The sequence below is a fragment of the Naegleria lovaniensis genome (assembly GCF_003324165.1).
Source record: "Naegleria lovaniensis strain ATCC 30569 chromosome Unknown tig024, whole genome shotgun sequence".
NCBI classification, from domain to species: Eukaryota; Heterolobosea; class Eutetramitea; order Acrasida; family Naegleriidae; genus Naegleria; species Naegleria lovaniensis.
In genome coordinates this window covers 230714-252477 of record NW_025407846.1, presented here as the reverse complement: position 1 = coordinate 252477, position 21764 = coordinate 230714, and the positions used below count along the sequence as shown (strand labels likewise).

At 34.6% G+C, this 21764-nt stretch overlaps 9 protein-coding genes across 9 annotated transcripts; 2 read left to right on the top strand and 7 right to left on the bottom strand.

The window, feature by feature from the left end:
• Positions 1-552: 552 nt before the first annotated feature.
• C9374_005460 (uncharacterized protein) lies at positions 553-2319 on the bottom strand (the record flags this gene model as incomplete). The annotated part of the gene is made up of 1 exon (XM_044695213.1): positions 553-2319. One exon carries the CDS (start codon positions 2317-2319, stop codon positions 553-555), a length of 1767 nt encoding a protein of 588 aa, XP_044547937.1.
• A 248-nt stretch (positions 2320-2567) lies between these two features.
• On the bottom strand, positions 2568-6008 carry C9374_005459 (uncharacterized protein; the record flags this gene model as incomplete). The annotated part of the gene is made up of 1 exon (XM_044695211.1): positions 2568-6008. The coding sequence occupies one exon, from the start codon at positions 6006-6008 to the stop codon at positions 2568-2570; it is 3441 nt and encodes a 1146-aa protein (XP_044547936.1).
• Positions 6009-9173: 3165 nt separating this feature from the next.
• Positions 9174-10533, bottom strand: C9374_005458 (uncharacterized protein; the record flags this gene model as incomplete). Its single annotated transcript, XM_044695210.1, has 3 exons — positions 9174-9908; positions 10081-10211; positions 10290-10533. The coding sequence occupies 3 exons, from the start codon at positions 10531-10533 to the stop codon at positions 9174-9176; spliced, it is 1110 nt and encodes a 369-aa protein (XP_044547935.1).
• A 209-nt stretch (positions 10534-10742) lies between these two features.
• C9374_005457 (uncharacterized protein) lies at positions 10743-14417 on the bottom strand (the record flags this gene model as incomplete). The annotated part of the gene is made up of 1 exon (XM_044695209.1): positions 10743-14417. One exon carries the CDS (start codon positions 14415-14417, stop codon positions 10743-10745), a length of 3675 nt encoding a protein of 1224 aa, XP_044547934.1.
• Positions 14418-14807: 390 nt separating this feature from the next.
• Positions 14808-15755, bottom strand: C9374_005456 (uncharacterized protein; the record flags this gene model as incomplete). The annotated part of the gene is made up of 1 exon (XM_044695208.1): positions 14808-15755. One exon carries the CDS (start codon positions 15753-15755, stop codon positions 14808-14810), a length of 948 nt encoding a protein of 315 aa, XP_044547933.1.
• Positions 15756-16396: 641 nt separating this feature from the next.
• On the top strand, positions 16397-17905 carry C9374_005455 (uncharacterized protein; the record flags this gene model as incomplete). Its single annotated transcript, XM_044695207.1, has 1 exon — positions 16397-17905. One exon carries the CDS (start codon positions 16397-16399, stop codon positions 17903-17905), a length of 1509 nt encoding a protein of 502 aa, XP_044547932.1.
• A 176-nt stretch (positions 17906-18081) lies between these two features.
• C9374_005454 (uncharacterized protein) lies at positions 18082-19770 on the bottom strand (the record flags this gene model as incomplete). Its single annotated transcript, XM_044695206.1, has 1 exon — positions 18082-19770. The coding sequence occupies one exon, from the start codon at positions 19768-19770 to the stop codon at positions 18082-18084; it is 1689 nt and encodes a 562-aa protein (XP_044547931.1).
• Positions 19771-20043: 273 nt separating this feature from the next.
• C9374_005453 (uncharacterized protein) lies at positions 20044-21159 on the top strand (the record flags this gene model as incomplete). The annotated part of the gene is made up of 1 exon (XM_044695205.1): positions 20044-21159. One exon carries the CDS (start codon positions 20044-20046, stop codon positions 21157-21159), a length of 1116 nt encoding a protein of 371 aa, XP_044547930.1.
• A 190-nt stretch (positions 21160-21349) lies between these two features.
• On the bottom strand, positions 21350-21763 carry C9374_005452 (uncharacterized protein; the record flags this gene model as incomplete). Its single annotated transcript, XM_044695204.1, has 1 exon — positions 21350-21763. One exon carries the CDS (start codon positions 21761-21763, stop codon positions 21350-21352), a length of 414 nt encoding a protein of 137 aa, XP_044547929.1.
• Between the last annotated feature and the right edge of the window lies 1 nt (position 21764).

The following is a 21764-nucleotide window of genomic DNA, read 5'->3' as shown; positions in this document are numbered from 1 at the left end:
AAATATTGGCAATTTCCCATACCGCAAGGATCAATACTCTCTGTTGAGATCGTACATGAAAGCAACTCAATATTTCCGTTCGTCAAAGGAATTCAACCGGAAGGAAAATACAAGCATACGGAAATATTAAGGATTCCATTCATCAGATTTGGACAAAGTTGGGCTATACATGATTTTATTAAAAAAAAGAGAATTTTGATCAAAATTGTTGTGGAGGAGTGAAAAGACAAGTATTGGAGTGAATGGAGTGAAAAGACAAGTATTGGAGTGAGTGGGAGAGAGAGAGTGTGTGTGATGACCCGAGTGAGTGTGTGTGTGTGTGAATGACCTATTCTCCCTACTATAGAATTGTACAATCCTCATTATCATTATACACACACACACACATGATAAAGACTCTTATCATTATACACGTATCATCATCATCATGCACACACATGAACATGACACGCATCATCATCATTATACACGCATAACACACATGACACACATCATCATCATTATACACACATGACACGCATCATCATCATCATTATACACACATGACACACATTAAAAATCAACATGCTTCTTCTTTTTCAACTTTTCAACCTTAATCTTATCAATCTTCATTTCTTTTTGGAATGCTAAACTTTGTTTGAATCGATGATGAGTATCTAACATGACCACACAAGTTTCCTTCTCTAACAAATTGAACATATCTTCAGGAAGAGTATCAATTTGTTTGTCATTGTACCTGTCAAGAGTATTCTTTACAGATTCTGTTAAAGATTGAGAAATATTGACAGCCATATCACCACCCACTTCCATGAAATCAGTGAATATTTCAAAAGCAACTTCATACTTTTTAGATTCCACTTCAGCATATTCACGTTCGAGAGGAGATTCTTTCTTTTTCTTGGAGGATGATGTAGAAGATGCTTGTGATTGAGATGGTTGAGATTGTTGAGGTTGAGAATCTCCAGAAATATCACTCGAAACATCACTCACCACATTGGAATCACCGAATAATTTCATTTGTAATTCAATGGAACGATCACACAAACTTCGATAATATTGAATCTTTTCAAGTAGTAAAAAGTTTTCAATACTCTTCTCCTTCTCACAGTGTAATTTAAAGAGTGCTCTCAAACCATCATCTTCCATCGTATCCATGAGCATGATGGCATTGGCACGTCGAATCTTTTCCAAATACAGCGAATCTCTATTAATGGCATATGAAAAGACAAAGATAATGATTGGTAATACAATGAATAGAGAAATTACAATGACAATCAATTGAACCAAAGTAATACCTAACAGATTGTAATCCTTTTGTTTCTCCTTATTTTGGATAAAGGTTAATAATTGATCCAAACCACTCTTAAAGGTTGTCAATGCTCGATTGTAAGATTCTTCAGAGATTTGATTCAGAGCACTCACACTCTGATTGAACGTAAGAAAGAGTAGAGTTTGAGAATTGGCAGAATCAAGAGCATTGCTAGCCTCAATGGTTGTCGTATTGAACATGGAAAAGGCAGTCTGATCATCCAATGATTTTAAAATAAAGGCTAAATTGTCCTTGACGGTTTGAGTCATGTTCTTGTATTGTGCGGTAACAATGGAATAGGGTACTTCGGGTTTCACGAGAATTTCACCCTTTTCATTCGAACGCATTCTTGCAATGTAGGTGGTCTTGGAAACGAGTGCATTGGCAGTTTCAAATGTTGAACTCACTTTACCAACGGCAATCAAGATATCGGTCGATTTGGTTTGAGCAATGACGAAAGAGGCAACAGCCACTCCTGCCAACACCAATAGACCCAAGACAGTGACTAACATTCCGATCAAACTCATTAATTTCATACTCGTAAATTCAACCACACCACAACACGTGCGGATGGTGATTTTAGAGGTATGACTAAAGGATCCAGATTTACCTGATTCACTGGCCATATGAGCTCCACCGACGTTGGAGAGAGTGGATGATTGTTGTGCGTGTGCGTGTGGTTGTGGTTGTTTTGTGGTTGGTGAAGAGATGGTGACACGCTTATTCATAGCCGCTGAGGAGTGATTCATGAGGCTTGAATTTGTTGTAGTCGTAGCACTGGCAACCACAACAGCAGCAGTGCTCGTTGTCGTCATCGTATTTGGTGGTATTTGAATGGTCAATTGTGGATGTTGTTGACCATTCGTTGTGGTTTGACTACTCAGTTGTCCATTCATTGAATGTTGTGGAGGAGTACTGCCAGCAATAAAGGAATTTGTACTTGAATTGGGAGGTGAATTGGCGTTCCCAACTACCACTTCGCTGGTGTAACATTCCTTTATTTGGTTCATTCGGGCTACGTCTCAGTGTTTTTGTTACATTAGCTTTTTGTTGTTCGCCCAGCAAAAGCTGCTTTGTCTTTGTTGAAGGACAAAGGCTTCTGCTGGAGCTATAATGAATAATAAAACGACTTGAGGTATGTTGTTGTGATTAGAAAAATACGGTGTAATTGTGGTCGGAAGAAATAAATAGGTGAACAATTTTAAACGTGTTCCAATTTTTGGACGAACTTTTTTTGTGATGAAAAATGCTTGACATTTTATTGCATGTCTTGAGACGAAGCCACCACCTGGCTCAGCTGGGAATACGAAACGAGGTTTTTTGTTTTCTTTGCAAATACGTAAAAAGGAGGTGACAACAACTGATAATTTCCAACAATCACAGCAATTTGTTTTTGATAAAGCTTGGTGCTGGTTGTTGATGAAAATTGTCCAATTAATTTAAATTTGAATGGATCCGTCTGATTTGGTGCCACAAATATTTTAAATGAGTTAATTGGTTCAGAATGTCGAGATGCATTTTCATTGTTCTCATTGAAATTGCGAACCTCTACGGTTGCATTGCTCAAAGAAATATGATTAGTCTTAATTTCAAATTCTACGGGCTTTTTAAGCAAAAATGCCGCAATATGATTTTGAGCATGAATTAATGAGTCGTGTGTTTGAATAATGGTAAAACTGATGTCGTCGGTTAATGTAAGTCGTTCTGTTAAGTTTGGCAAAACTTCACTTGTTTCAATATGGAAAACAGGAAGTGAAATGTTGTAGTAATTGGAAATGCTTGTCTCCATGAAATCGGTGGCAAATCCGGCCCTATAGTCATGTCTTGACTGATGGTATGATTGACGGATGGAGTTGACACGATGTTGTAAACATCGCAATTGTAAGTCTTTCGCACAAATTAAATCTTGATCTGTAAAACTATAAGAAATGGATGTCACGCTTTCTCTAGCTTGCTTTCTTTCATTATTAAAGTCAACAAATTGTTTTTCAGTCATTCTCATCAAAATTTGTTGGTTAATTTGACTAGGGGCATCACAATATTTCCTCTTTCTATCGTTATTGTATGAAAGATATACACATTCTTTTTTCACTAATTTGATTTTCATGTTTGAGTAACTTCTATGATAGTCCAATACTGTGGTTCTTTTTGAATAATCACGTGACTCTCCGAAAAATCCTTCAAGAGAACGTGTTCCCAATAAAGACAAATCAAAAACTGCATCTTGTGGAATAATTCTGATCAATTTCTGAATTGTTTTGATGTTATGGATAATGATGTTTTTTGTGAGGGTTCCGGATAATGTAAAATTATTATTCTTATTGGAAATAATGACGTCTTGGAAAACGGTATCCCACTCATTCAAATAGTCCAAATTTTCCTTAAGAACTTGCAACACTTCGTGCAAATTGTGTGAAGATGTTCCATCATGATTTTTGTCATCGTAAACATGAAATAAATCATGTATCGCTTTTAAGTACTTATAGAATCCTAAATATCGATAGTTGGTTCTCTCGTTCAATAATCGTAATTTTTCAAGTAACTGTAAATTGCATACATCACGTAATACATCCTCAGATTGATCATCATATTTGATAAACGAGCTCCGTTTAACTATTTTACACCACTCTAAAGGTTGTTGTCTATATATTTCATCGAGTGTGTTCAATTCAAATCGTTGTAAAATAGAACAAGAAATTTTGGTGACAGCTATGTCTTGATTGCTAAAATTTGCCACACACACTTTACCAATGTTAGTATGAAGGGTTTCACTCAACAACGTAACACTTAATTCGTTGTCATTGCTGCTATGATAGAAAGAAATGCCTCCAGAGTTAAAATTCCGTGGTTCTTTTTCTTTCCATTCAAATGAAATTGTGTCTTTGTCATTCACTATGAAGGAAAGTGGTATGTTGGTCGCTTGTGTTCTTTGAATAACAATTTTCATCAAATGGCAACCGTTTCCGTTGTCGTTGGAAGAAATACAAGCAGAGGAATGGCGTGCAATTTGAAGGTTTGGAGCACCTACTTTAGTGGCAACCGGATATAATTTTGGTCTCCCATTAATTGCATTCCTCATGTTTTTGCAATGGTGACTGTAGCAAAAATGATGTAGTTCATTTGGGCTCGATGTGAAATATTTGTAATTAGCAGACCCTGCATCTGACACAGTACAGACGATGTTTCGAGTATATGTGTCACGAAATTCAGAAATCGTGTCTCTAATGGTTTGTTCAGTTTCAGTAGTGCATACTTTGAAGTTTCCAGGAATTCGAACTTCACCGTTAATACTGCAATATAAAGTTTGAACAATTTTTTCAGCTAAAAAACCCTTGGGTGGAAAATTCGGACTCTGAGCTAGTGCAGTACAATCACTAATCTTCAATGGACCTTCATTGGCACCGTATACAAGCCCAAGCTTGGTATTGATTCCTAAATGCGGTGTTACATCTACTGCATCAATTTGAACAAGACCAAAATTTTGATTTTCAATAACCTTCATTTTTTCTACTAGCTTATCAAAGTCATCTTTGTCTAGTTTAGTATTCCCTTCTCCATATGATGCGGTGTGAAAATGATGGTCGAGTGTGGATGAACAAGGTAGGACTAAGTTACATCTTTCAGAAGAGGGTTCAAATTCTTGTCCTCGTTTCAACCCTCTCGCCAATGCTTCATACGCATTGTATCCCATGATAACCAATAAATCTTGAGCAAAACAAAGAACAGATGGGCTCCATCTATGGCCTCTACTGTCTTTGCAAATTAATTGTGAAAAAGCATCACGAAGATATGTGAAAAAGAAAGTTCGAGGTACTAATTTGCGACTACCTAACACCTGAAAAAACAATTTTTTCAATTCTTGAATATCCTCATCAAATATATCACATTCCGAATAATAACTATCATCATCGTTATTTTGTGATTTAAAATCAGCATGGTCTACAAAATTATGAGAGATGGTGTCGGACTTGGTATTTACAATTGATGAGTGTGTTGGAATAAATTTGTTGTTAATTAGTTGTTGCAGCATGTAATACGGTGCTGTTTGTTCTTTTGTTGAATATGACAACGTGATGTAGTCTTCAGCAAAACCATGATCCAGGATTTTATGTAATTCAATAACGCCGACATTTTTTTCTGGTTCGAGTAATTTCATGATGGTTGAACTAGAATAACGTTGTGACGTTGTTGAGGTTTGAGGTGGGTCTTCGCAAGCTGTACTTGTTTTGGAGTGTTTACGTTTTTGACGAATTCGCATCAGCTCGTCATGACACTCTTTCAATTTCAAATAGCCTTGAAAATGTAGTTTGTTGATCCATTCTGATGTTAACTCTTGATTTTGTCTTTGATTTTGAAATTTTGGGTCAGAGTAAATGTTATAGATAGCACTATCCTCGTCCGGGTCAATGCAATCAGTAACATATTGTGCAATCTTTGTTGAATTGTCAACCTGGAATTTGCAACAGTATAGAACAAATGGGACTCGTTTGTTGTGTGTGATGAGGTATGAGAAATATAGTTCGAGATGGCGATGGATGGTATTAAAATCCTTGCGATGAAATCCACATTGATCAATAATATCTTCTATTAAATGTTCGACATTAATATATTGATGGACTGCGAATAGCATTGTTTTGATGGCAACATGATATTCCGGTCTCAACAGACCGACAAAGGCGTTTCGTTCATGTTTTAACATTTTTATTGAAAAAACCTCCAGCAAACACCAGAACAAAACTTCGACAGCCTGCTCGACCTTTTTTAAAATGGTTAGGATTCTAAAAAATAAAGTGCTTTCCAAATGCTATTGTAACACTATTTCTGGGAGTTGGGAACGCCAGGTGAATTGGGAGGCAATACAATTTTGTTTGAACTGGGAAGTAATTCCATCTCAGAGGTCGATGCCATAGTGATGATTATTGAAATAGATGATGATGATGAATGGTTTTGCAAATTACGGGTGAATGACGGTGAAGTATTGTACTACTACTCTCAAGAGTCTTTTTTGAGTGATGAGAGATATGGTCGTCGTCGTTATTGTTGTTGTTCTTGTTGTTGTTGATGATACACAAGAAATGTCGTTATGTGCGTGTTGCTGGTTGTAAATTCACACACGGTGTGCTTGTGAGAAGAGGAGAATGACACCAATTGACGTTGTGGTTCAAATGAGATAACGATGATGATCCTTTTCAATGAATTGGAGAAGAATGCTTGTTGTTTGTGAATAAATATACACACGTTGTTGTTGTTAATAACAATTGGGAATGTAATGGATGATGAACCACAAACGACTCGTCTGTATGGATGGATATTTGACAATTGACACACACACAGAGCTGCAAGAATGAAGTACTTTAGAGACAAGTGGAGTGTTTTTTTTGTGATGCTGCATCCATGCTCTCGGCGCATACTCATTAGCTATCTTCACAGCAGCTCGACATGTCAAAATCAAGGGACAAAAATCCCTCCTTTGAATCTTGTGGAAATGTTCCAAAATGGCAAGTAATCTTTGAAATTGTCAAGTCGTCTTTCGACCAAGCAAACTTCAACTGTTTTCAATACGGTATCTACACAATGTTCTATATGTTTTATCTCTTCTGAATAAAGATGATACGAAATGATGTTGAGATTCCAACAAGTTCGAGTTCAACTTTTTCAAAAATTGCTTTCAACGAATCATCATGTGCTGCTTGTGTTGGTCATGCATTGCTTTTATTTGACAAGGATACAGAATTCGTTGTTGAGAATCGTCGTTTAGAGTCTCTCGGGTGCTCTGAACCGTTCATTGTTGTTACAAGACCGCAGAAAGAAATCCAGCTTGTTTCTAAGAAATTGTACATGATTTCAAGAGGAACGTACATCCTTTTAACGATAAAATAGAATGATTCCCAAATAGTAAGTGAATAATATTTGGACGCAGTATTAAAGTTTAAATTTAACTAAAATAGAAGGTCTCATTCTTGTTTAATATTTTCAGACACAGCGTGAAATCTTCACTAGCTAGATGAACGTTCGAGGATGTTCTCATTCTGATACTAATGGGAAGGTGTTGCTATAGTGAAAGGCACCTACACTTCATCTTTTAAACGAATGGTAATTTTAATTAATACATCTCATGTACTTGTTTGAAGAGCTCTTTCAAAAACAGAAGTATTAACACAACTACGTTCAAAAATCCTCTCATTGAAAATAAAATTAGCTTCATAAAGTAAATGTACGTTGTACGGTGCGTACTGTTTATCAATCCACTCTGTACAATCTTCAAAGCAAATCCTTGTCATTTTGACACCTGAGGGTGAACCTTATTTCCAAGCGTCAGGGAACTCTTTGTCACCCAGCAAAATCAACACCTTTCCAAATGTTGTGATGAACAGCAGAACGAAATTCCTGTTTTGTGGCCAAACATAACGCCTTATGGAAGCCAGAAAGGCCAAAATTGTTTAAAACAAAAAAACGAAAAAACATTGCAAATTGCTGATTAGGGGGGAGGTAACTTACAAGGGTAGGAATTGAATGTTCTGAAAAGAACGGAAGTGTTTTGTAACGAAAACAATAAGGTTGACTAAAAGTATGGCTAAAAAATGTCAACAAATCCACAACCAAAACAGCTGTCTAAAGAGCAAACTAATACCACTACTGCAGCTTTGACACTTTTGTGTCTGCGATTGGCTTTGGCCTTGCATTGATGGGGTTTTCCCATTGTCTTTTAAAATTTTATCCGTCGTTGATTCGAGCTTGAAAAATTTATATCAAATTCTTTAACATTTTATTGAGCTAACCTTTTTTATGATCCCTTGTGGTGAAGTAGACATGAATATTCTTAGTTGAATGATTACCAACAAATATATGATCTATATTCGTCCCAGAGCTATTATCCAGTCAATGTGATTTTCTCAAAGAAATTTGGGTTTTTTCATTTGTAAGATTTACATTACTTTTGTGGGATTGGTAAGACAGTTATCATGCTTAAAATATTTTCCTTTATCTCCTGTAAGGATAACGGATATTTATCAGGAGGATAACTTGTTCATGTAAAAGGAAGCGTCGCTTCATCCCAAAACTGTTACTTATGTTATTTGGTACATCTAACTTGAATACCTTTAGATCGGTGTTGAGAACTTGTAAAGTGATATTTCATCTCAGATAAAGTGTATAAAATAATTTTATAACTTCCTGGAACGCTCGAGAGCTGTGAAACGAATAACGATATAAGTTGTAATTACGGCACTTGTATTATTCCGTTACTCACTACTGGTTTATTGAAATAGTAACTTAACCATCGATATTAACAAAATATTTGCTAACCTGTTGTGTTTATGTTCATGGTTATCAATGCAACGTGAGTAGATTATATCTCATGTATTTGTGATCTGCAAACATGAGACAATGATAGAGTACTGTTATGTATCCATCGCAAATAGTACATAAACCAATCACACCGTGTGAAAGAGAACACCGTTACCTCCAACAACAAATTGTTCTCAACAAGCAAATTGATATTAATATTATCTTAATAGAGACAGAAACTGAATGAAAAGAACGGAAGTGTGTTGTTCAGAACAACAAGGTTGAGCAGTCTGACACAACATCATCCTCCCTTCTATCCTACCTATCAGGTTCACTTGGTTGTGTATTATCAATCTCATTACTTGATTGTGTTGGATTTGAAATCTGGAAAGGATACATTTAAATTGGTAGAATTAAACAAAGGGATACTTCTATACTTTCTAGGACAACTGTACAACAATAAAGGTTGTTGATAGAGGAGACAACAACTAACCCATTGGTATTAATCTGTTACATAACAGTTGCTAAGTTTTATTTTGGGGCTTCTAATTGGAATAATTTTCTACGAGATGCTTAATTACATGTACATGGAATGGAATGCTCCTGCAGGAGTCTTCTCATCACCCAATGCTCCTGGAGCCAATTTGCCCAACACATCTTTCAATTTTGATTCCAACTCTTTGGCAGTCTTATCCAATTCAGAAGTATCAATTAAAATACTAGTTTGATCTTCGCTCATGAGTTTGTTGAGAGCGTGAATGAGTGTAATACTTGCACGAGTACCAATTTTGAGGAATTTGTTGAGAGGTGCAAATAAACTCAATACAGGAACACCTCTAAATGGAGCTTCTGCTAAAATTCCACCACTAATTCCAGTGCATGCAACTTCAATAGCAACTGTTGCATTCATTTCTTGTAATTTCTTTGCATAGTGTTCACTGTTTGTGACATACCATACCTTTTCCTTATAATCTTCTTGTTCTAACAATTTCAAAAGCTCTTCAGTTGTTTTTGGAGCATCCTCATCTTCAAAACTCATCATTTCTTCTCCTTCGTCTCCTTCTTCATCTTCTTCTTCATCATCAGCAGCAGAGGATTGAATACCAATTTTAATGTCATCAGTGGGTTGTTTTTTAACTGTTGGATCCACATCTAATCCATCAACAGAAATGAGACATTTCGATCGATGTCTTTGACAAAAATCATAAACAGCATCAATGATATCATTTTGAATTTCTGGATCCTTAATTTCATATTCAGAAACAAAGACAACAATTTTCTTATTTCCATAAATTCTAATACCATGAGAAGGCTAAGAAGAAGAATATATTGGAGATGAATCCGATTCATATATATGAATTTCATAGTCGTTGGAGATCATTGGAATGTTCAAATTATTCAAAATGTGAATCATCAGACCAATGAATTGTATAAATGTATTATTAATAATAATAATAATAATAATAATACTCTAAATCACTTACCAATCCATCTCTTACAACACCAAGAGGAGTAAAATAAGGAGATACAATATCACCAACCAATGGAAGTTGAAGTTGTTTGATGATGTAATTGGCAGTCATGATAGCAGTCATACCCTCCTCAGAAGGAAATCCTATTCAAAGATTTAAAAACAATGATGAATCAAAGATGATAATAATCTTGGGGATATGATGACAATAAAAAAACCAACCTTCAATAACAACAGTTCCATCACATTCAATAGAATCAAATTCTCTTAAAACAACCTTTCCGATTCGATTCTTTGAAATAATCTTGTATTGCTTACAAAATGCTGGTACATTTTCATCGGTGCTAGGCTTACCAGTAGCCACGGAAGGAAACATTTGACTGGCAGACTTTGGAGTCTTGGGAGTGATGGGTGGTTGTTGATTGGGTTGTGGCTGTCCAACTTGATCTGTTTGCATGGCTTGCATGGTTGAAAAGGAGAGTGTGTGAGTGTTATTGAATAGATTTGTAATATTTTTTTTTAATAAGCTGCGACTTTAAAATTCCATTTTAGGGTCTAATGCTCAGAGATGAATAAGGCGAAATTGGATTGGGCCCTAGCAGGTCAGGCTCATACATCGGCCTTCAATACAGTAATAATAATAAAACTACCTCATGTTACGCAACGACTACGGTATTATCCGTCGAATGGCACATGAAGCATGATCGTACCATTCGAATCCTTGTCTTTTTTCATGAGGGACTGAACACGTTCCACCAAATGTGTCGAAGACTTTCTGGATGATCTTCTTCGATTGGATGAGTTTCGACCTTGTCTCGAGAGGGTATCATCTCTCAAAGATGCATCATCTTCTACTAGAATTGGTTCTTCTTTCTGATAAGACTTGTTCTTCTTTTCAAGACTTGTTTCCAATATTTTGTAAGTAAATGGATCAGGTTGTGGAATTTGTTTGAATACTTCTTCCACTCGTGATACATTTCTTGCAATCGAGTGAGACAATAAAAGTGCATTCCATTCTTGAGTCGTATGAATCGCTTCACCATTCTTCAATACATTCTTTTCAAAAGTAGTATTTGCATAATATTTTGGTATCTTGTTGAATAATTCTTCGACCTTGTCCACAAGTCCTTTCCATGCACAAGTGAACATCATGACGAGATTGAGTTTTCTTGGAACGAGTCCTAATTGAGAACACGAATCATGATCCAGTGACGATGGTTGTGGTGCTCTCGTCATCACAATGTCCGGTTCACTCATCCTATCCATATCATCGGTAGAAATGATGAATCTATCCTTGGATCTTGAAAGTGTCATCATACTATTATAATTACTATTATGATTATTATTATAATCACTATTATGATTATTAAAAGTACCATTATAAAGAGATTCTTCCTTCCATGATGGATGTTCATATCGTTTCACAATAATATTATCAAATAAATTAAATAATTGATCAAATTTGTGTTGATCTCCATAACATCGAATCATGATGGAATACATGTGCATATCAAGAAATGGTGGTGGTAATGATCGAGGTGAAGAAGGTATTGAATGATTCAAACTATTACCAATACTACTACTACTACCAATACTACTATTACTACCAATACTACCAATACTACCACTATTACCAATAGTACTATTCATATCATTCAATGAAAACTTGTTCATTGCTTCATGAAATAACTCTTCTACTTTTTCATACATCTTCTTCTTTAAATATCCAAGCATGAGTATGGAATAGAGAGATGGATTAGGATGTGGAATAGAATTGAATACTTGTTGCATTCTAATGACATTGGGTGAAGTGTTCGTCAATTCAGCATGTCTTACAAAACATGACAAGTAGAAATAATAATTCTTATTAGATGTTGTAGTAGATTCTTTGACAAGAGTATGAGTCTCATTGGTACGTTCATTGTTACTATTATTATTAGTATTATTATTAGTATTATCATTATTACTATTATTACGTGTATGAAGAATACTACTTTGAGCTCTTTCAAATTGTATCAAATCATAAAATATTTGTTTGGTCTTGTTAAAATTTCCAGCTTGAGAATATCCTTTCAATGCACATGAAAAATGTTCACTTGTTAATAAATCACGTGGTATATGATATAATACTTGTTCCATTTGATCTAATTGATTCTCTTCAATGAGTCTTTCCATTTCAGCAATGTATTGAAATGAATTCATGTGATTATTTGAATGTTCAAGATTGTTATTGAGGGTATTACCGATGGTGTTATTATTATTAATATTATTATAATTGGTATTATTATAATTAGGATTGGTAGTATTACTATTGGTGGTTATATAATGACTACGACTAGTATAATACTTTTTAGGTGGAATGTAATGATTCTTTCGAAGTAATTCAATTTTAGAGAGTGTGGAAGGTGAGAAGAAACGTTCACAATTCATATTCAATCGAGTCGCTTGTTGGATATACTCATGGACTTGTTCATACTCTTTTGTATCCATTGAGAGATTAATGAGAATTTCAAAAGTTAAAAGATTTGGAGAGAGTGAATCGTCATGGGTATGATGACATTCATTCCTCGCGAGGATTGGATTCCTATTCGTGGATTTGTTCCATTCTTCTTCTTGATTCCTATTCATGGATTTGTTCCATTCTTCTTGATTCCTATTCATGGATTTGTTCCATTCTTCTTCTTGATTCCTATTCGTGGATTTGTTCCATTCTTCTTCTTGATTCATGATATTCTTTAATAATTCATAAATTTGTTTCACCGTATCCAATCGTTTTGCTCTATAAAATATTGCCATCAATGTATTATAATTATCAATAGAAGGTTCTTCAATGAGTTTAAATACTTGTTTCACTTTTTCAATTTCCTTCTTCTTTTCAAACATTTCCATTAATATATTCCAACTCTCATCATCATGTCTTGGAATTTGTTGAAATAAATGTTGCATTTCAGAAAATCTTTCTTGTTTTAAATAGACATCTAACATGATATTATAACTAGTTGTATTCTTATATGGTAAATTTAGAAATATTTCTTCTACTCGATCATAGTGAGCATGACGAGCATAAATACTCATTAAAATATTATAATGAAATGTATTAGGAAATGGAATGGAATCAAAATACTGTTGAATATGTTGTAATTGTTGTTGATGATCTTGTTGTTGAGAGGATGTTGAGAGAGAAATGGTTGAAGCTAATTTGTTGAGATGTACACAATGTTTTTTAGATTCTTGTAAATCAAACATTTTGTCATAGTCATTGGGATTTAGAGTAGTTCTTTCTAAATGAGAATAGTTTCTAGTTTTCATGACAGAAGGTGGATGTTGTTGATCTTGTGGATGATCTTGTCGTTGTTGATAATCTTTTTGATGAAAATATTGTCGTTGATGATGGTCTTGTTGATCTTGTGGATGGTCATTCCCAAGTTTCTGTTCATCATTTTGAATCAAATGTTTATCATCAATCAATCTTGTCATTTCCAAAATTTCATCCGTTCCTCCAATCGAGTATGGAGATGTAGTTAATGGTTTTCGTTCATTCATCGGTTCCAATTTGTGTCTAGATAATACTTGTAAAAATTCATCATCATGGTCTCTTGAAGTAATTTCATTAATTTCCTTTTCTGTCAATCTTCGATGAGATGAATCAGATTTAATAAATGATGATATATTGGAATCTCTTGGAACAAATCCAGTTAATTTGGATAATCCACCTCTACCATCATTAATGTTACCAAAGAGATTTCCCACTGTTTGTTTTTTACCTGCAAAAGTTGAATTTAAATTTTGTTCCAATGTTGATTCTAATTTAAATTCTTGTAATTGTGATTTTGAAAATGTTATTTTCTTATCAATAGGAGGTGGAGTATAATTGAGAAAGGATGAATTGGAAACGATTTTTTGTTCTTTTTCAATTTGTCTTTGAGAGAGTTTTCTTGTTTGTGAAGTATATATGGATTTAGCAAAAGTATCATGGTTCGTATGGTTAGCAGTAGAAGAAGAATTCATTCCTTGATTTGATAATGATGAGGAGGAAGAGGAGGGTGTTTTTGTTGTTGTTGTGGATGATTTCTTGGATGACTTGGATGTTCGGGAACGATTGGTATTCGATAACGGAACACTATTGTTACGATGACGACCTTCAAGGCTTTGGCTGGTATGAAATGTTCTGAGTTGTTGTTGTTGTTGTTGAATCGACGAGTATGAGTCATTCGTCATCATAGCTCCATTTGTCATCATCATGGGTGATTGCTTGTATGATGCGACGTGCTTCAACACACTCTTTGAAGTGCATAATGGATTCAAACATGCTGAAGAAGAAGTGTGATAGAGTCTCAAGAACGGATTCATTTTTTTTTTTTTGCACAAGTGGATTTGATTGGGCAGCACACTTTAAGCATACCCATGGTTCCAAGTTCGAACCATCAAAAAACACATTTCAATTGAGGAATGTTTTGAGTTGGCCAACAGATATTAATGATGTATGATAGTATAATATTATAGTTGTACTTTCATGACCCACCCAATGGAAGAGCTTCTTTCAATTGTTGTTCTTACAGAGTCATTATTTTAATCACTGCGCTGAAAATAGATCTTTGGCAATCATGATGAATCCACAAGTTATTATTTCTTGCACTAATCAACAACACCATTACATCATCATCATGACAAGTATGATTCCTAGTAGAAATCATTCATCTCAATTGTTAAAATAATATTTTCATCAATAGATTCACTCTTTTAACATTTTTGTAATTTATATTTCACTCTCAATTCCTTTTCATTATCACAATCAAATAATTTCTCTTTGTGTGTCTTTCTATTCACTAAATTATGTAATTTACACATCCATCGACTCTTACTTTTATAGTAACTTTCAAATCCTCGATATGGAAATTTCTTTAAAATTCCTCTAAAATCATTCGAACATTGTTGACATGGAAATAATTCTGTTGTTAATTGAATCCATTGTAATAATTTAGAATCATCTTGATCTGAATAATTTTCAATAAATGCATGAAATACATTCCATACATGAGGTCCAATGATTTCTCTTGTGAGCATTCCATCATTCTTTTCAATAGAACATTGAGAATTGATTTGTTTTTTTTTGTAATTTTCTAAAAAAGTAAATTCTTCTTCGGGTGTCAATGGTACTGGAGTGTGTCTATTAGAGTGTATTTCAAAAGAATCATCATTAGAGAGTATTTCAAAAGAATCATCATCAATAATTGGCACATGATTGGAAGATGTTGATTTCAAATAAATGACCACATAGACAAAAATGAAAAGTGTTACAAGAGTGAGAATGGAAAAGAGGATTCGGGAATGAAGCATTGTAAAAGATTTCTTGGCGTGATGATGGTGAAAAGATAATGAATTCATGAAAGAGTGATGAGCATGATTACTTGTCGTGGTGGTGGTTGTAGGAGTAGGTGGTGGTGTTGTATTAGAAGTGGTAGTAGTAGTGGTGTATGGATGATGATTCATCATCGTGGGTAATAATCCTCCTTGTAGAGTGGATGGAGGTGATGATGATCGTGATGTTGTGAATGATGATGGCACTGATGAGAGAATCGATGTTGTTGATCCTATCAATAATGTAGGATGGGTATTATTGGATTGTGGTGATTCTTCTTCTGTCAGGAGTGATGATGGCATCTGATGCTGTTGGGGTGTGAGTACCATATGGTGGATGAGGGGGTGATGATAATTTTTTAGGGTATACCCGATGTGGTTTTGGTGGCGTTGCTGTGTACGTGTTGGGGAGGTTTGTTCGTTCGTGGAAGACACAGCTCACGCTAGCCTCAATGTGGAAATCTTTAGTGAACGCGAGCCTCAATGTGGAGAATCTTAACAAGTTTACTTGTTGACAACAACCTCAAAACGAATTGGGTAATATTTCCTCTCTTCATTATCAACCAATATGACGATGATGATGGTTCAATCATGATTAAAATTCGTTTCAACTCTAATAATTGGAGATGTTTACATTTCTGGCACTAGCAGCAACAAGACGAAAAGAATTGGGCTGAGCGCACACAAAAAAATATCAAAAGCACCAGGTCTCTGTTTTCTTTGTGTGTTGTTTTGTGATTTTTTTGTGAACTCGAGAGTTTCTCTTTTCAACAATAGAGATTTTTATTAGAGATTTTTACATTTTCCCAGAACAACAACTACATTTATTATTATTTGAATATATATTCAACACATCATTTCTATATTGGATCACTCCAACAACACACTTCTCTCAATTTTTATATCACAAAAATTATATCACAAAAATTATATACATCCCGATACGATTCATCCATTTGCACTTTTTCAACATGTCGTCTCTCAAATACTCTATACTCTCATTTGTGATGATCGTGTTCCTCCTTGCAACCATCTCAACCACGCTCATAGCCTCTGCAACTTTGAGTACTCAAGACATGATTACTTCTACCACTTCCGCTACTTCTACTATTGACACAGACTTGACAAGCATCACTACTACTTTCACTTCCACTACTTCCACTACTTCCACTACTTCCACTTCTACTGACTCCAATGATGATACTTCTCAAAATACAACCAATACCATTCTAGGCTATGTCGGTGCCATCATTGCCATTCTCTTTTATGGTAGTAATTATGTGGTCACAAAGAAGTATCCAACAGGAGATGGTGTTGCATTCAGTTGGCTCATGTCCAATGGTATTTTCTTTGTTGGATTTTTATCATTGGCCATTACCACTCAAAATCGATTATATTTTGATGCAAGTGGTCTTATTGGTGGTACTATTTGGGGTATTGGTAATTTATGTGTGGTACCAATTATTAAAACTGTTGGATTGGGATTGGGTTTTTTATTATGGAGTGGTTCCAATTTGATTGGTGGATATCTTGTTGGTAAAATTGGATTATTTGGTGTTGAAAGAGAAGTGATTGAAAGTGTTGGAGGAAATGTGATGAATATCTTTGGATTGGTGGGTGGAATTGTGAGTTTATTGTTATTCTTTTTCATTAAACCACCTGCAGAGAAGAATGAAAAGATGGAAAAGAGTCATTCTGAAAAAGAATCAGTGAGTGATCATCTTGAAGGAATGTCGTCTCTAGAACAACATGGACACGATGAAGAAAAACATGAAGAAGAAAAACAAGAAAAACAACAAACAACCTATGGATCTACTACTACCATGGAAAATGAAAATACTTCACTATTAGGTAATTCTAATAGAACTATGAATCAAAATGAACAAGATGAAACATCCATCAATCAAGTGACTACTACTACTAGAAATAATTTGAAATCATCACGAATTCTATCTCATCCCACTGTCCTCAAATTAATTGCTCTTAAAGATAACAAAATCTTTTTAAGAATTGTGGGTATTGTATTGGCAATCCTTTCAGGATGTTTGTATGCAGTGAACTTGACTCCATTCAAATTATGGGTTCAACGTGAAACTTATATTCACAATAAGGCACCCAATCCAATTGATTTTGCATTCTCTCATTTAAGTGGAATTTATTTATTGAACTCGGCAGTATTTATTATTTATATTCTTTTCAAAAAGAATACACCACAAATATGGCCTAATATGATTTTACCAAGTATGATTTGTGGTGTCATGTGGGGTATTGCTACACTTGGTTTATTATACGCTTCTTCATTCTTGGGTTTCACTGTGGGTTATCCATTGGTTGCTATTGGACCAAGTTTAGTTTCCACTTTTTGGAATGTTTGTGTATTTAGAGAAATTACTGGTTTGAGAAATTTAATCATTCTCTCATGTTCATTGGCATTTGCATTGATTGGTGTGATTTTGTTGGCTGTGAGTCGAATGATTTGAGGTGGATTCAATGTTTTTTTTTGCGTAGTTTTTATCAAATGATGAATGAACATTTTTCAATCTAGTCATATAAAAGCAAGTCTACAACTACTAGCTCACTCATAAAACATGAATTCAATAATAACATGTTCAACCAAGTCCACTACTCGCTTTCTCATAAAAGAAATACGTTTCGTTTAATCATTCCTAATGATCAAATGTTTATTGCATTGTACTGTCTTGTCAATACTCTTTGAAAGCAAGTAATAATTCCATAACAGCAATACAAAGTAAATCAAGTATTGATTTGAATAAGAGAAGAGAGAATAGTAAGCAAAGATTGAAATTAGCATTAGTGTTGAGAGACCCAATAAGATCAAGAGCACGTAACTGTAAATATTAATATTATAAAATAGATATTTGAATGGATAAAACACTATATATAAAATCAAATCATAGGTGTTATCAGGTCTATTTCTATTAAATTTCTTTCCAAGAGATCGAAATATTGAATTATTAAAATGAACCAATTGATTACAGGAATACGACTTTTCCGTTCTCCATGTTTCAATACTCGTTGTACTAGTTCCATTCATTGGATGATGACCACTAGCACTATTACCACTATTACTACCACTATTACTACCACTACTACTAGCACTACTACCACCACTACTATTACTACTATTACCACTACTATTACTAGCACTACTCAATAATTTATCCTTTGATCGATGTTCCTTCTTCCAACATCCAATTAATTTCATATGAGAATAAATGTAATGTATGTGAATATCCAAATAGATCCAACAATGCAACACCAACATGTTCACACAATGTAATATTAAAAATAATATATATTGAGTGTTGATGATATTTCCAATATGTAATGTGGATGTAATTTGATGTTCAGATATTGGTGGTAAAAATAATAATGGATAAATCCAAATATAATAAGTAGTTTCAATAGATGGTAACAAAACCATGTTAATAAATATTAATAAAAACATTTTGCTATTCATTTTTGTGTTAATTTGTTTGGAATCATTGGATGATGAATTACTCCGATGAATTTTCAAATAAATGGTGTAATATATGATATTCGGTAAAAAATAGAGTATGAAATGAAATATTCCATATTGAAACAAGATGTAGAATATCGAATAATAGATGCTAATCAAAGTCATTAAAAAATGTAAAATAGCAATACATTTGTAAATGAGAGATTGATTTGAAAGAGTTGAAGAATTTCCTATGGAATGTGGTGAGTGATGAGGACTAGAAGGTGGAAGTGATGTTGTGTTGGTTATATTGTTGGTATTATGATTATTATTATTACTATTATTATGACTATTACTACTATTACTACTCGACAATGATGTGTTGTTGGTATTATTATTAATACTCGAATTGTTTGATTTTTGAAAGGTACTAGTCGTGGAAGACATGATGGATCCTCCTCCTCCTCCGCCATGACCATTAGATAATATCATTGTACTTTTGTTTTGTTGTATAACATCCTCAATGGAATTATGATAATAATTTCTCAAATATTTCTGAAATATAAAAGTACATTGTAGTACTAATATATTCATATTATATTCATGATGAGGATAAATGTAATAGTATTTTAAAAATACATTAAATAACAGATAGCAAAGAAGGAAATTGCGAAGATGATGAGGAGGTGTTGAGGGTAATGTCGAAGATGGAATTTTGTTATTTTGATGAGAAGGAATGGATGTGGTAAATCCGGATGTGTTGAAATGGTGATTTTTATGAGTTGGTTGTTGTTGTTGGGAGGTGGTGGTGGTGGTGGACGTGCTACTGCTACTATTGGTTGCTGTAACACCACCAGAATAGGAGGTTGTTGTTGAGAATGACATTTTTTTCATTTTGTTGTTGTGTGATGATGACACCACAAACGATCGACGATACGAGGCTCGAACACTTTGGGTTGTTGAACTGTGCATGATTCTTTTTGGCGCGACTCTTGGAGATGAATGATATATATCATGATTTTTGACCAAGTGTCGGAAGGTGGATGTGTATGTGCAGAAATTATATGGATCTTATGTTAGTTTGTGTTTTGTTGAAATCACCAACATCATCCTCACATCACCGTATGAGCCTTGCCATTCAGTTTACACCAAAAAAAAATGCTCTCCTCGAGAATCTCTTCTCTTCGCAACAACACGCTCGGACCACTCTTCAAAAAGACAACCTCCTCTTTTAATTTATTCTCATCATCATCAAATAATCTATCACTATTCTCAAATCAATTCCGTGATAAGAGTACTCTTCTCCTTGTTGAACATGATGAAAAACAAATTAATCCTTCCGTGTTCAGTGCACTGAAGGCTGCTAAACAATTAAAATCTGACCAATTGTTAGGTTTTATTGTTACAAAGAATGCATCACTTGTCAAGGAATTGTCTCAATATTTCAACAAGGTGATTCATATCAACGAAGAGTATACCGTTGCTGAAGAATACGAACAAGCTCTATTGAAATTTTTAAATGAGAAGAAGACGGATGGAATTTCTCACATCCTCGCTCCACACACAGTGTTTGGTAAGAATGTTCTTCCTAAATTGGGTGCATCCTTGAAATCACAACCCATTGTGGATGTGGTTCAGATTTTAAATGAATATGAATTCATAAAACCAATCTATGCTGGTAATGCGATGGCACAAATTCAATTCAAACCAAAAGAAACAAAACCATTGATCTTGACCATTCGTCCAACATCCTTTGATAAGGATTATTCCAAAACAGATGCTTCACAAGTAGTTGAATTTAGTTCAAGTGCTACTTCAACCAACAATGCAAGAATTCCAAAATTATTGAGTTCAAGTAGTGGTGCTGATGGAAGTGGTAGTGGTGCTTCAAAGAGACCTGATCTCTTACAAGCTCAACGTATTGTTTCTGGTGGTCGTGGTCTCAAGAATGGTGATAATTTCAAACTTCTCTATGATTTGGCAGATACCATGGGTAATTGCGCTGTTGGTGCTACTCGTGCAGCTGTTGATGATGGTTATGTTCCAAATGATATGCAAGTGGGTCAAACTGGTAAAGTTGTGGCACCAGAGTTGTACGTTGCTGTTGGTGTGAGTGGTGCTATTCAACACTTGGCTGGTATGAAAGATAGTAAAGTCATTGTGGCCATCAATAAGGATAAGGAGGCGCCAATCTTCCAAGTGGCTGATTATGGAGTGGTTGGAGATTTATTCCAAGTTGTTCCTGAAATGACTGAAGTTTTGAAAAAGAAGTAATTTGTAGTTTTCACAATAAATTTTGGAGAGTTTTGATTTACACAAGATTTTTGATTGAATAACAGTAAATATAGTAGCTCGAAACAGGAGATCACCAATCGTTTCATCATCATTGACAAGTACGTATTTGTGTGCCACCACAACATTTAACAGCAATAATCATGTATTTCTGTCAACAACCATGGATGGATTAATTATATTTAAGAGTTTTCGTTGGTCTGTCATATGGCGTTGTTGACATGCTCGAGTCTGTTGCATTTCTTTTTGAAAGTCCACTGTTGCTACTACTCGAGCCAACACTGGGCGATGGTTGACCACCACCAGTATTATTTGTGTTAGCTGATAAATGTAACTTTTCAAAATGTCGTTGCAATAGAGATGTCCTATCTGTGGTAACGATTTGTTTTGGTTTTGAATGAGTATATAATAATTTAGGAGGGTTGAGATGCGATCTCGGATTCGGTTTAGAAAAATTCTTTGCATTAAATACAGGAAGATCTCCGAGTATGGATTGTTTACTTGTAGATGTTGATGATGGCGAATTTTGTTGATGCAGAGGTATCAATTCCGAAGAAGACGAAGATGATGGTTCTTGACTTTTCATT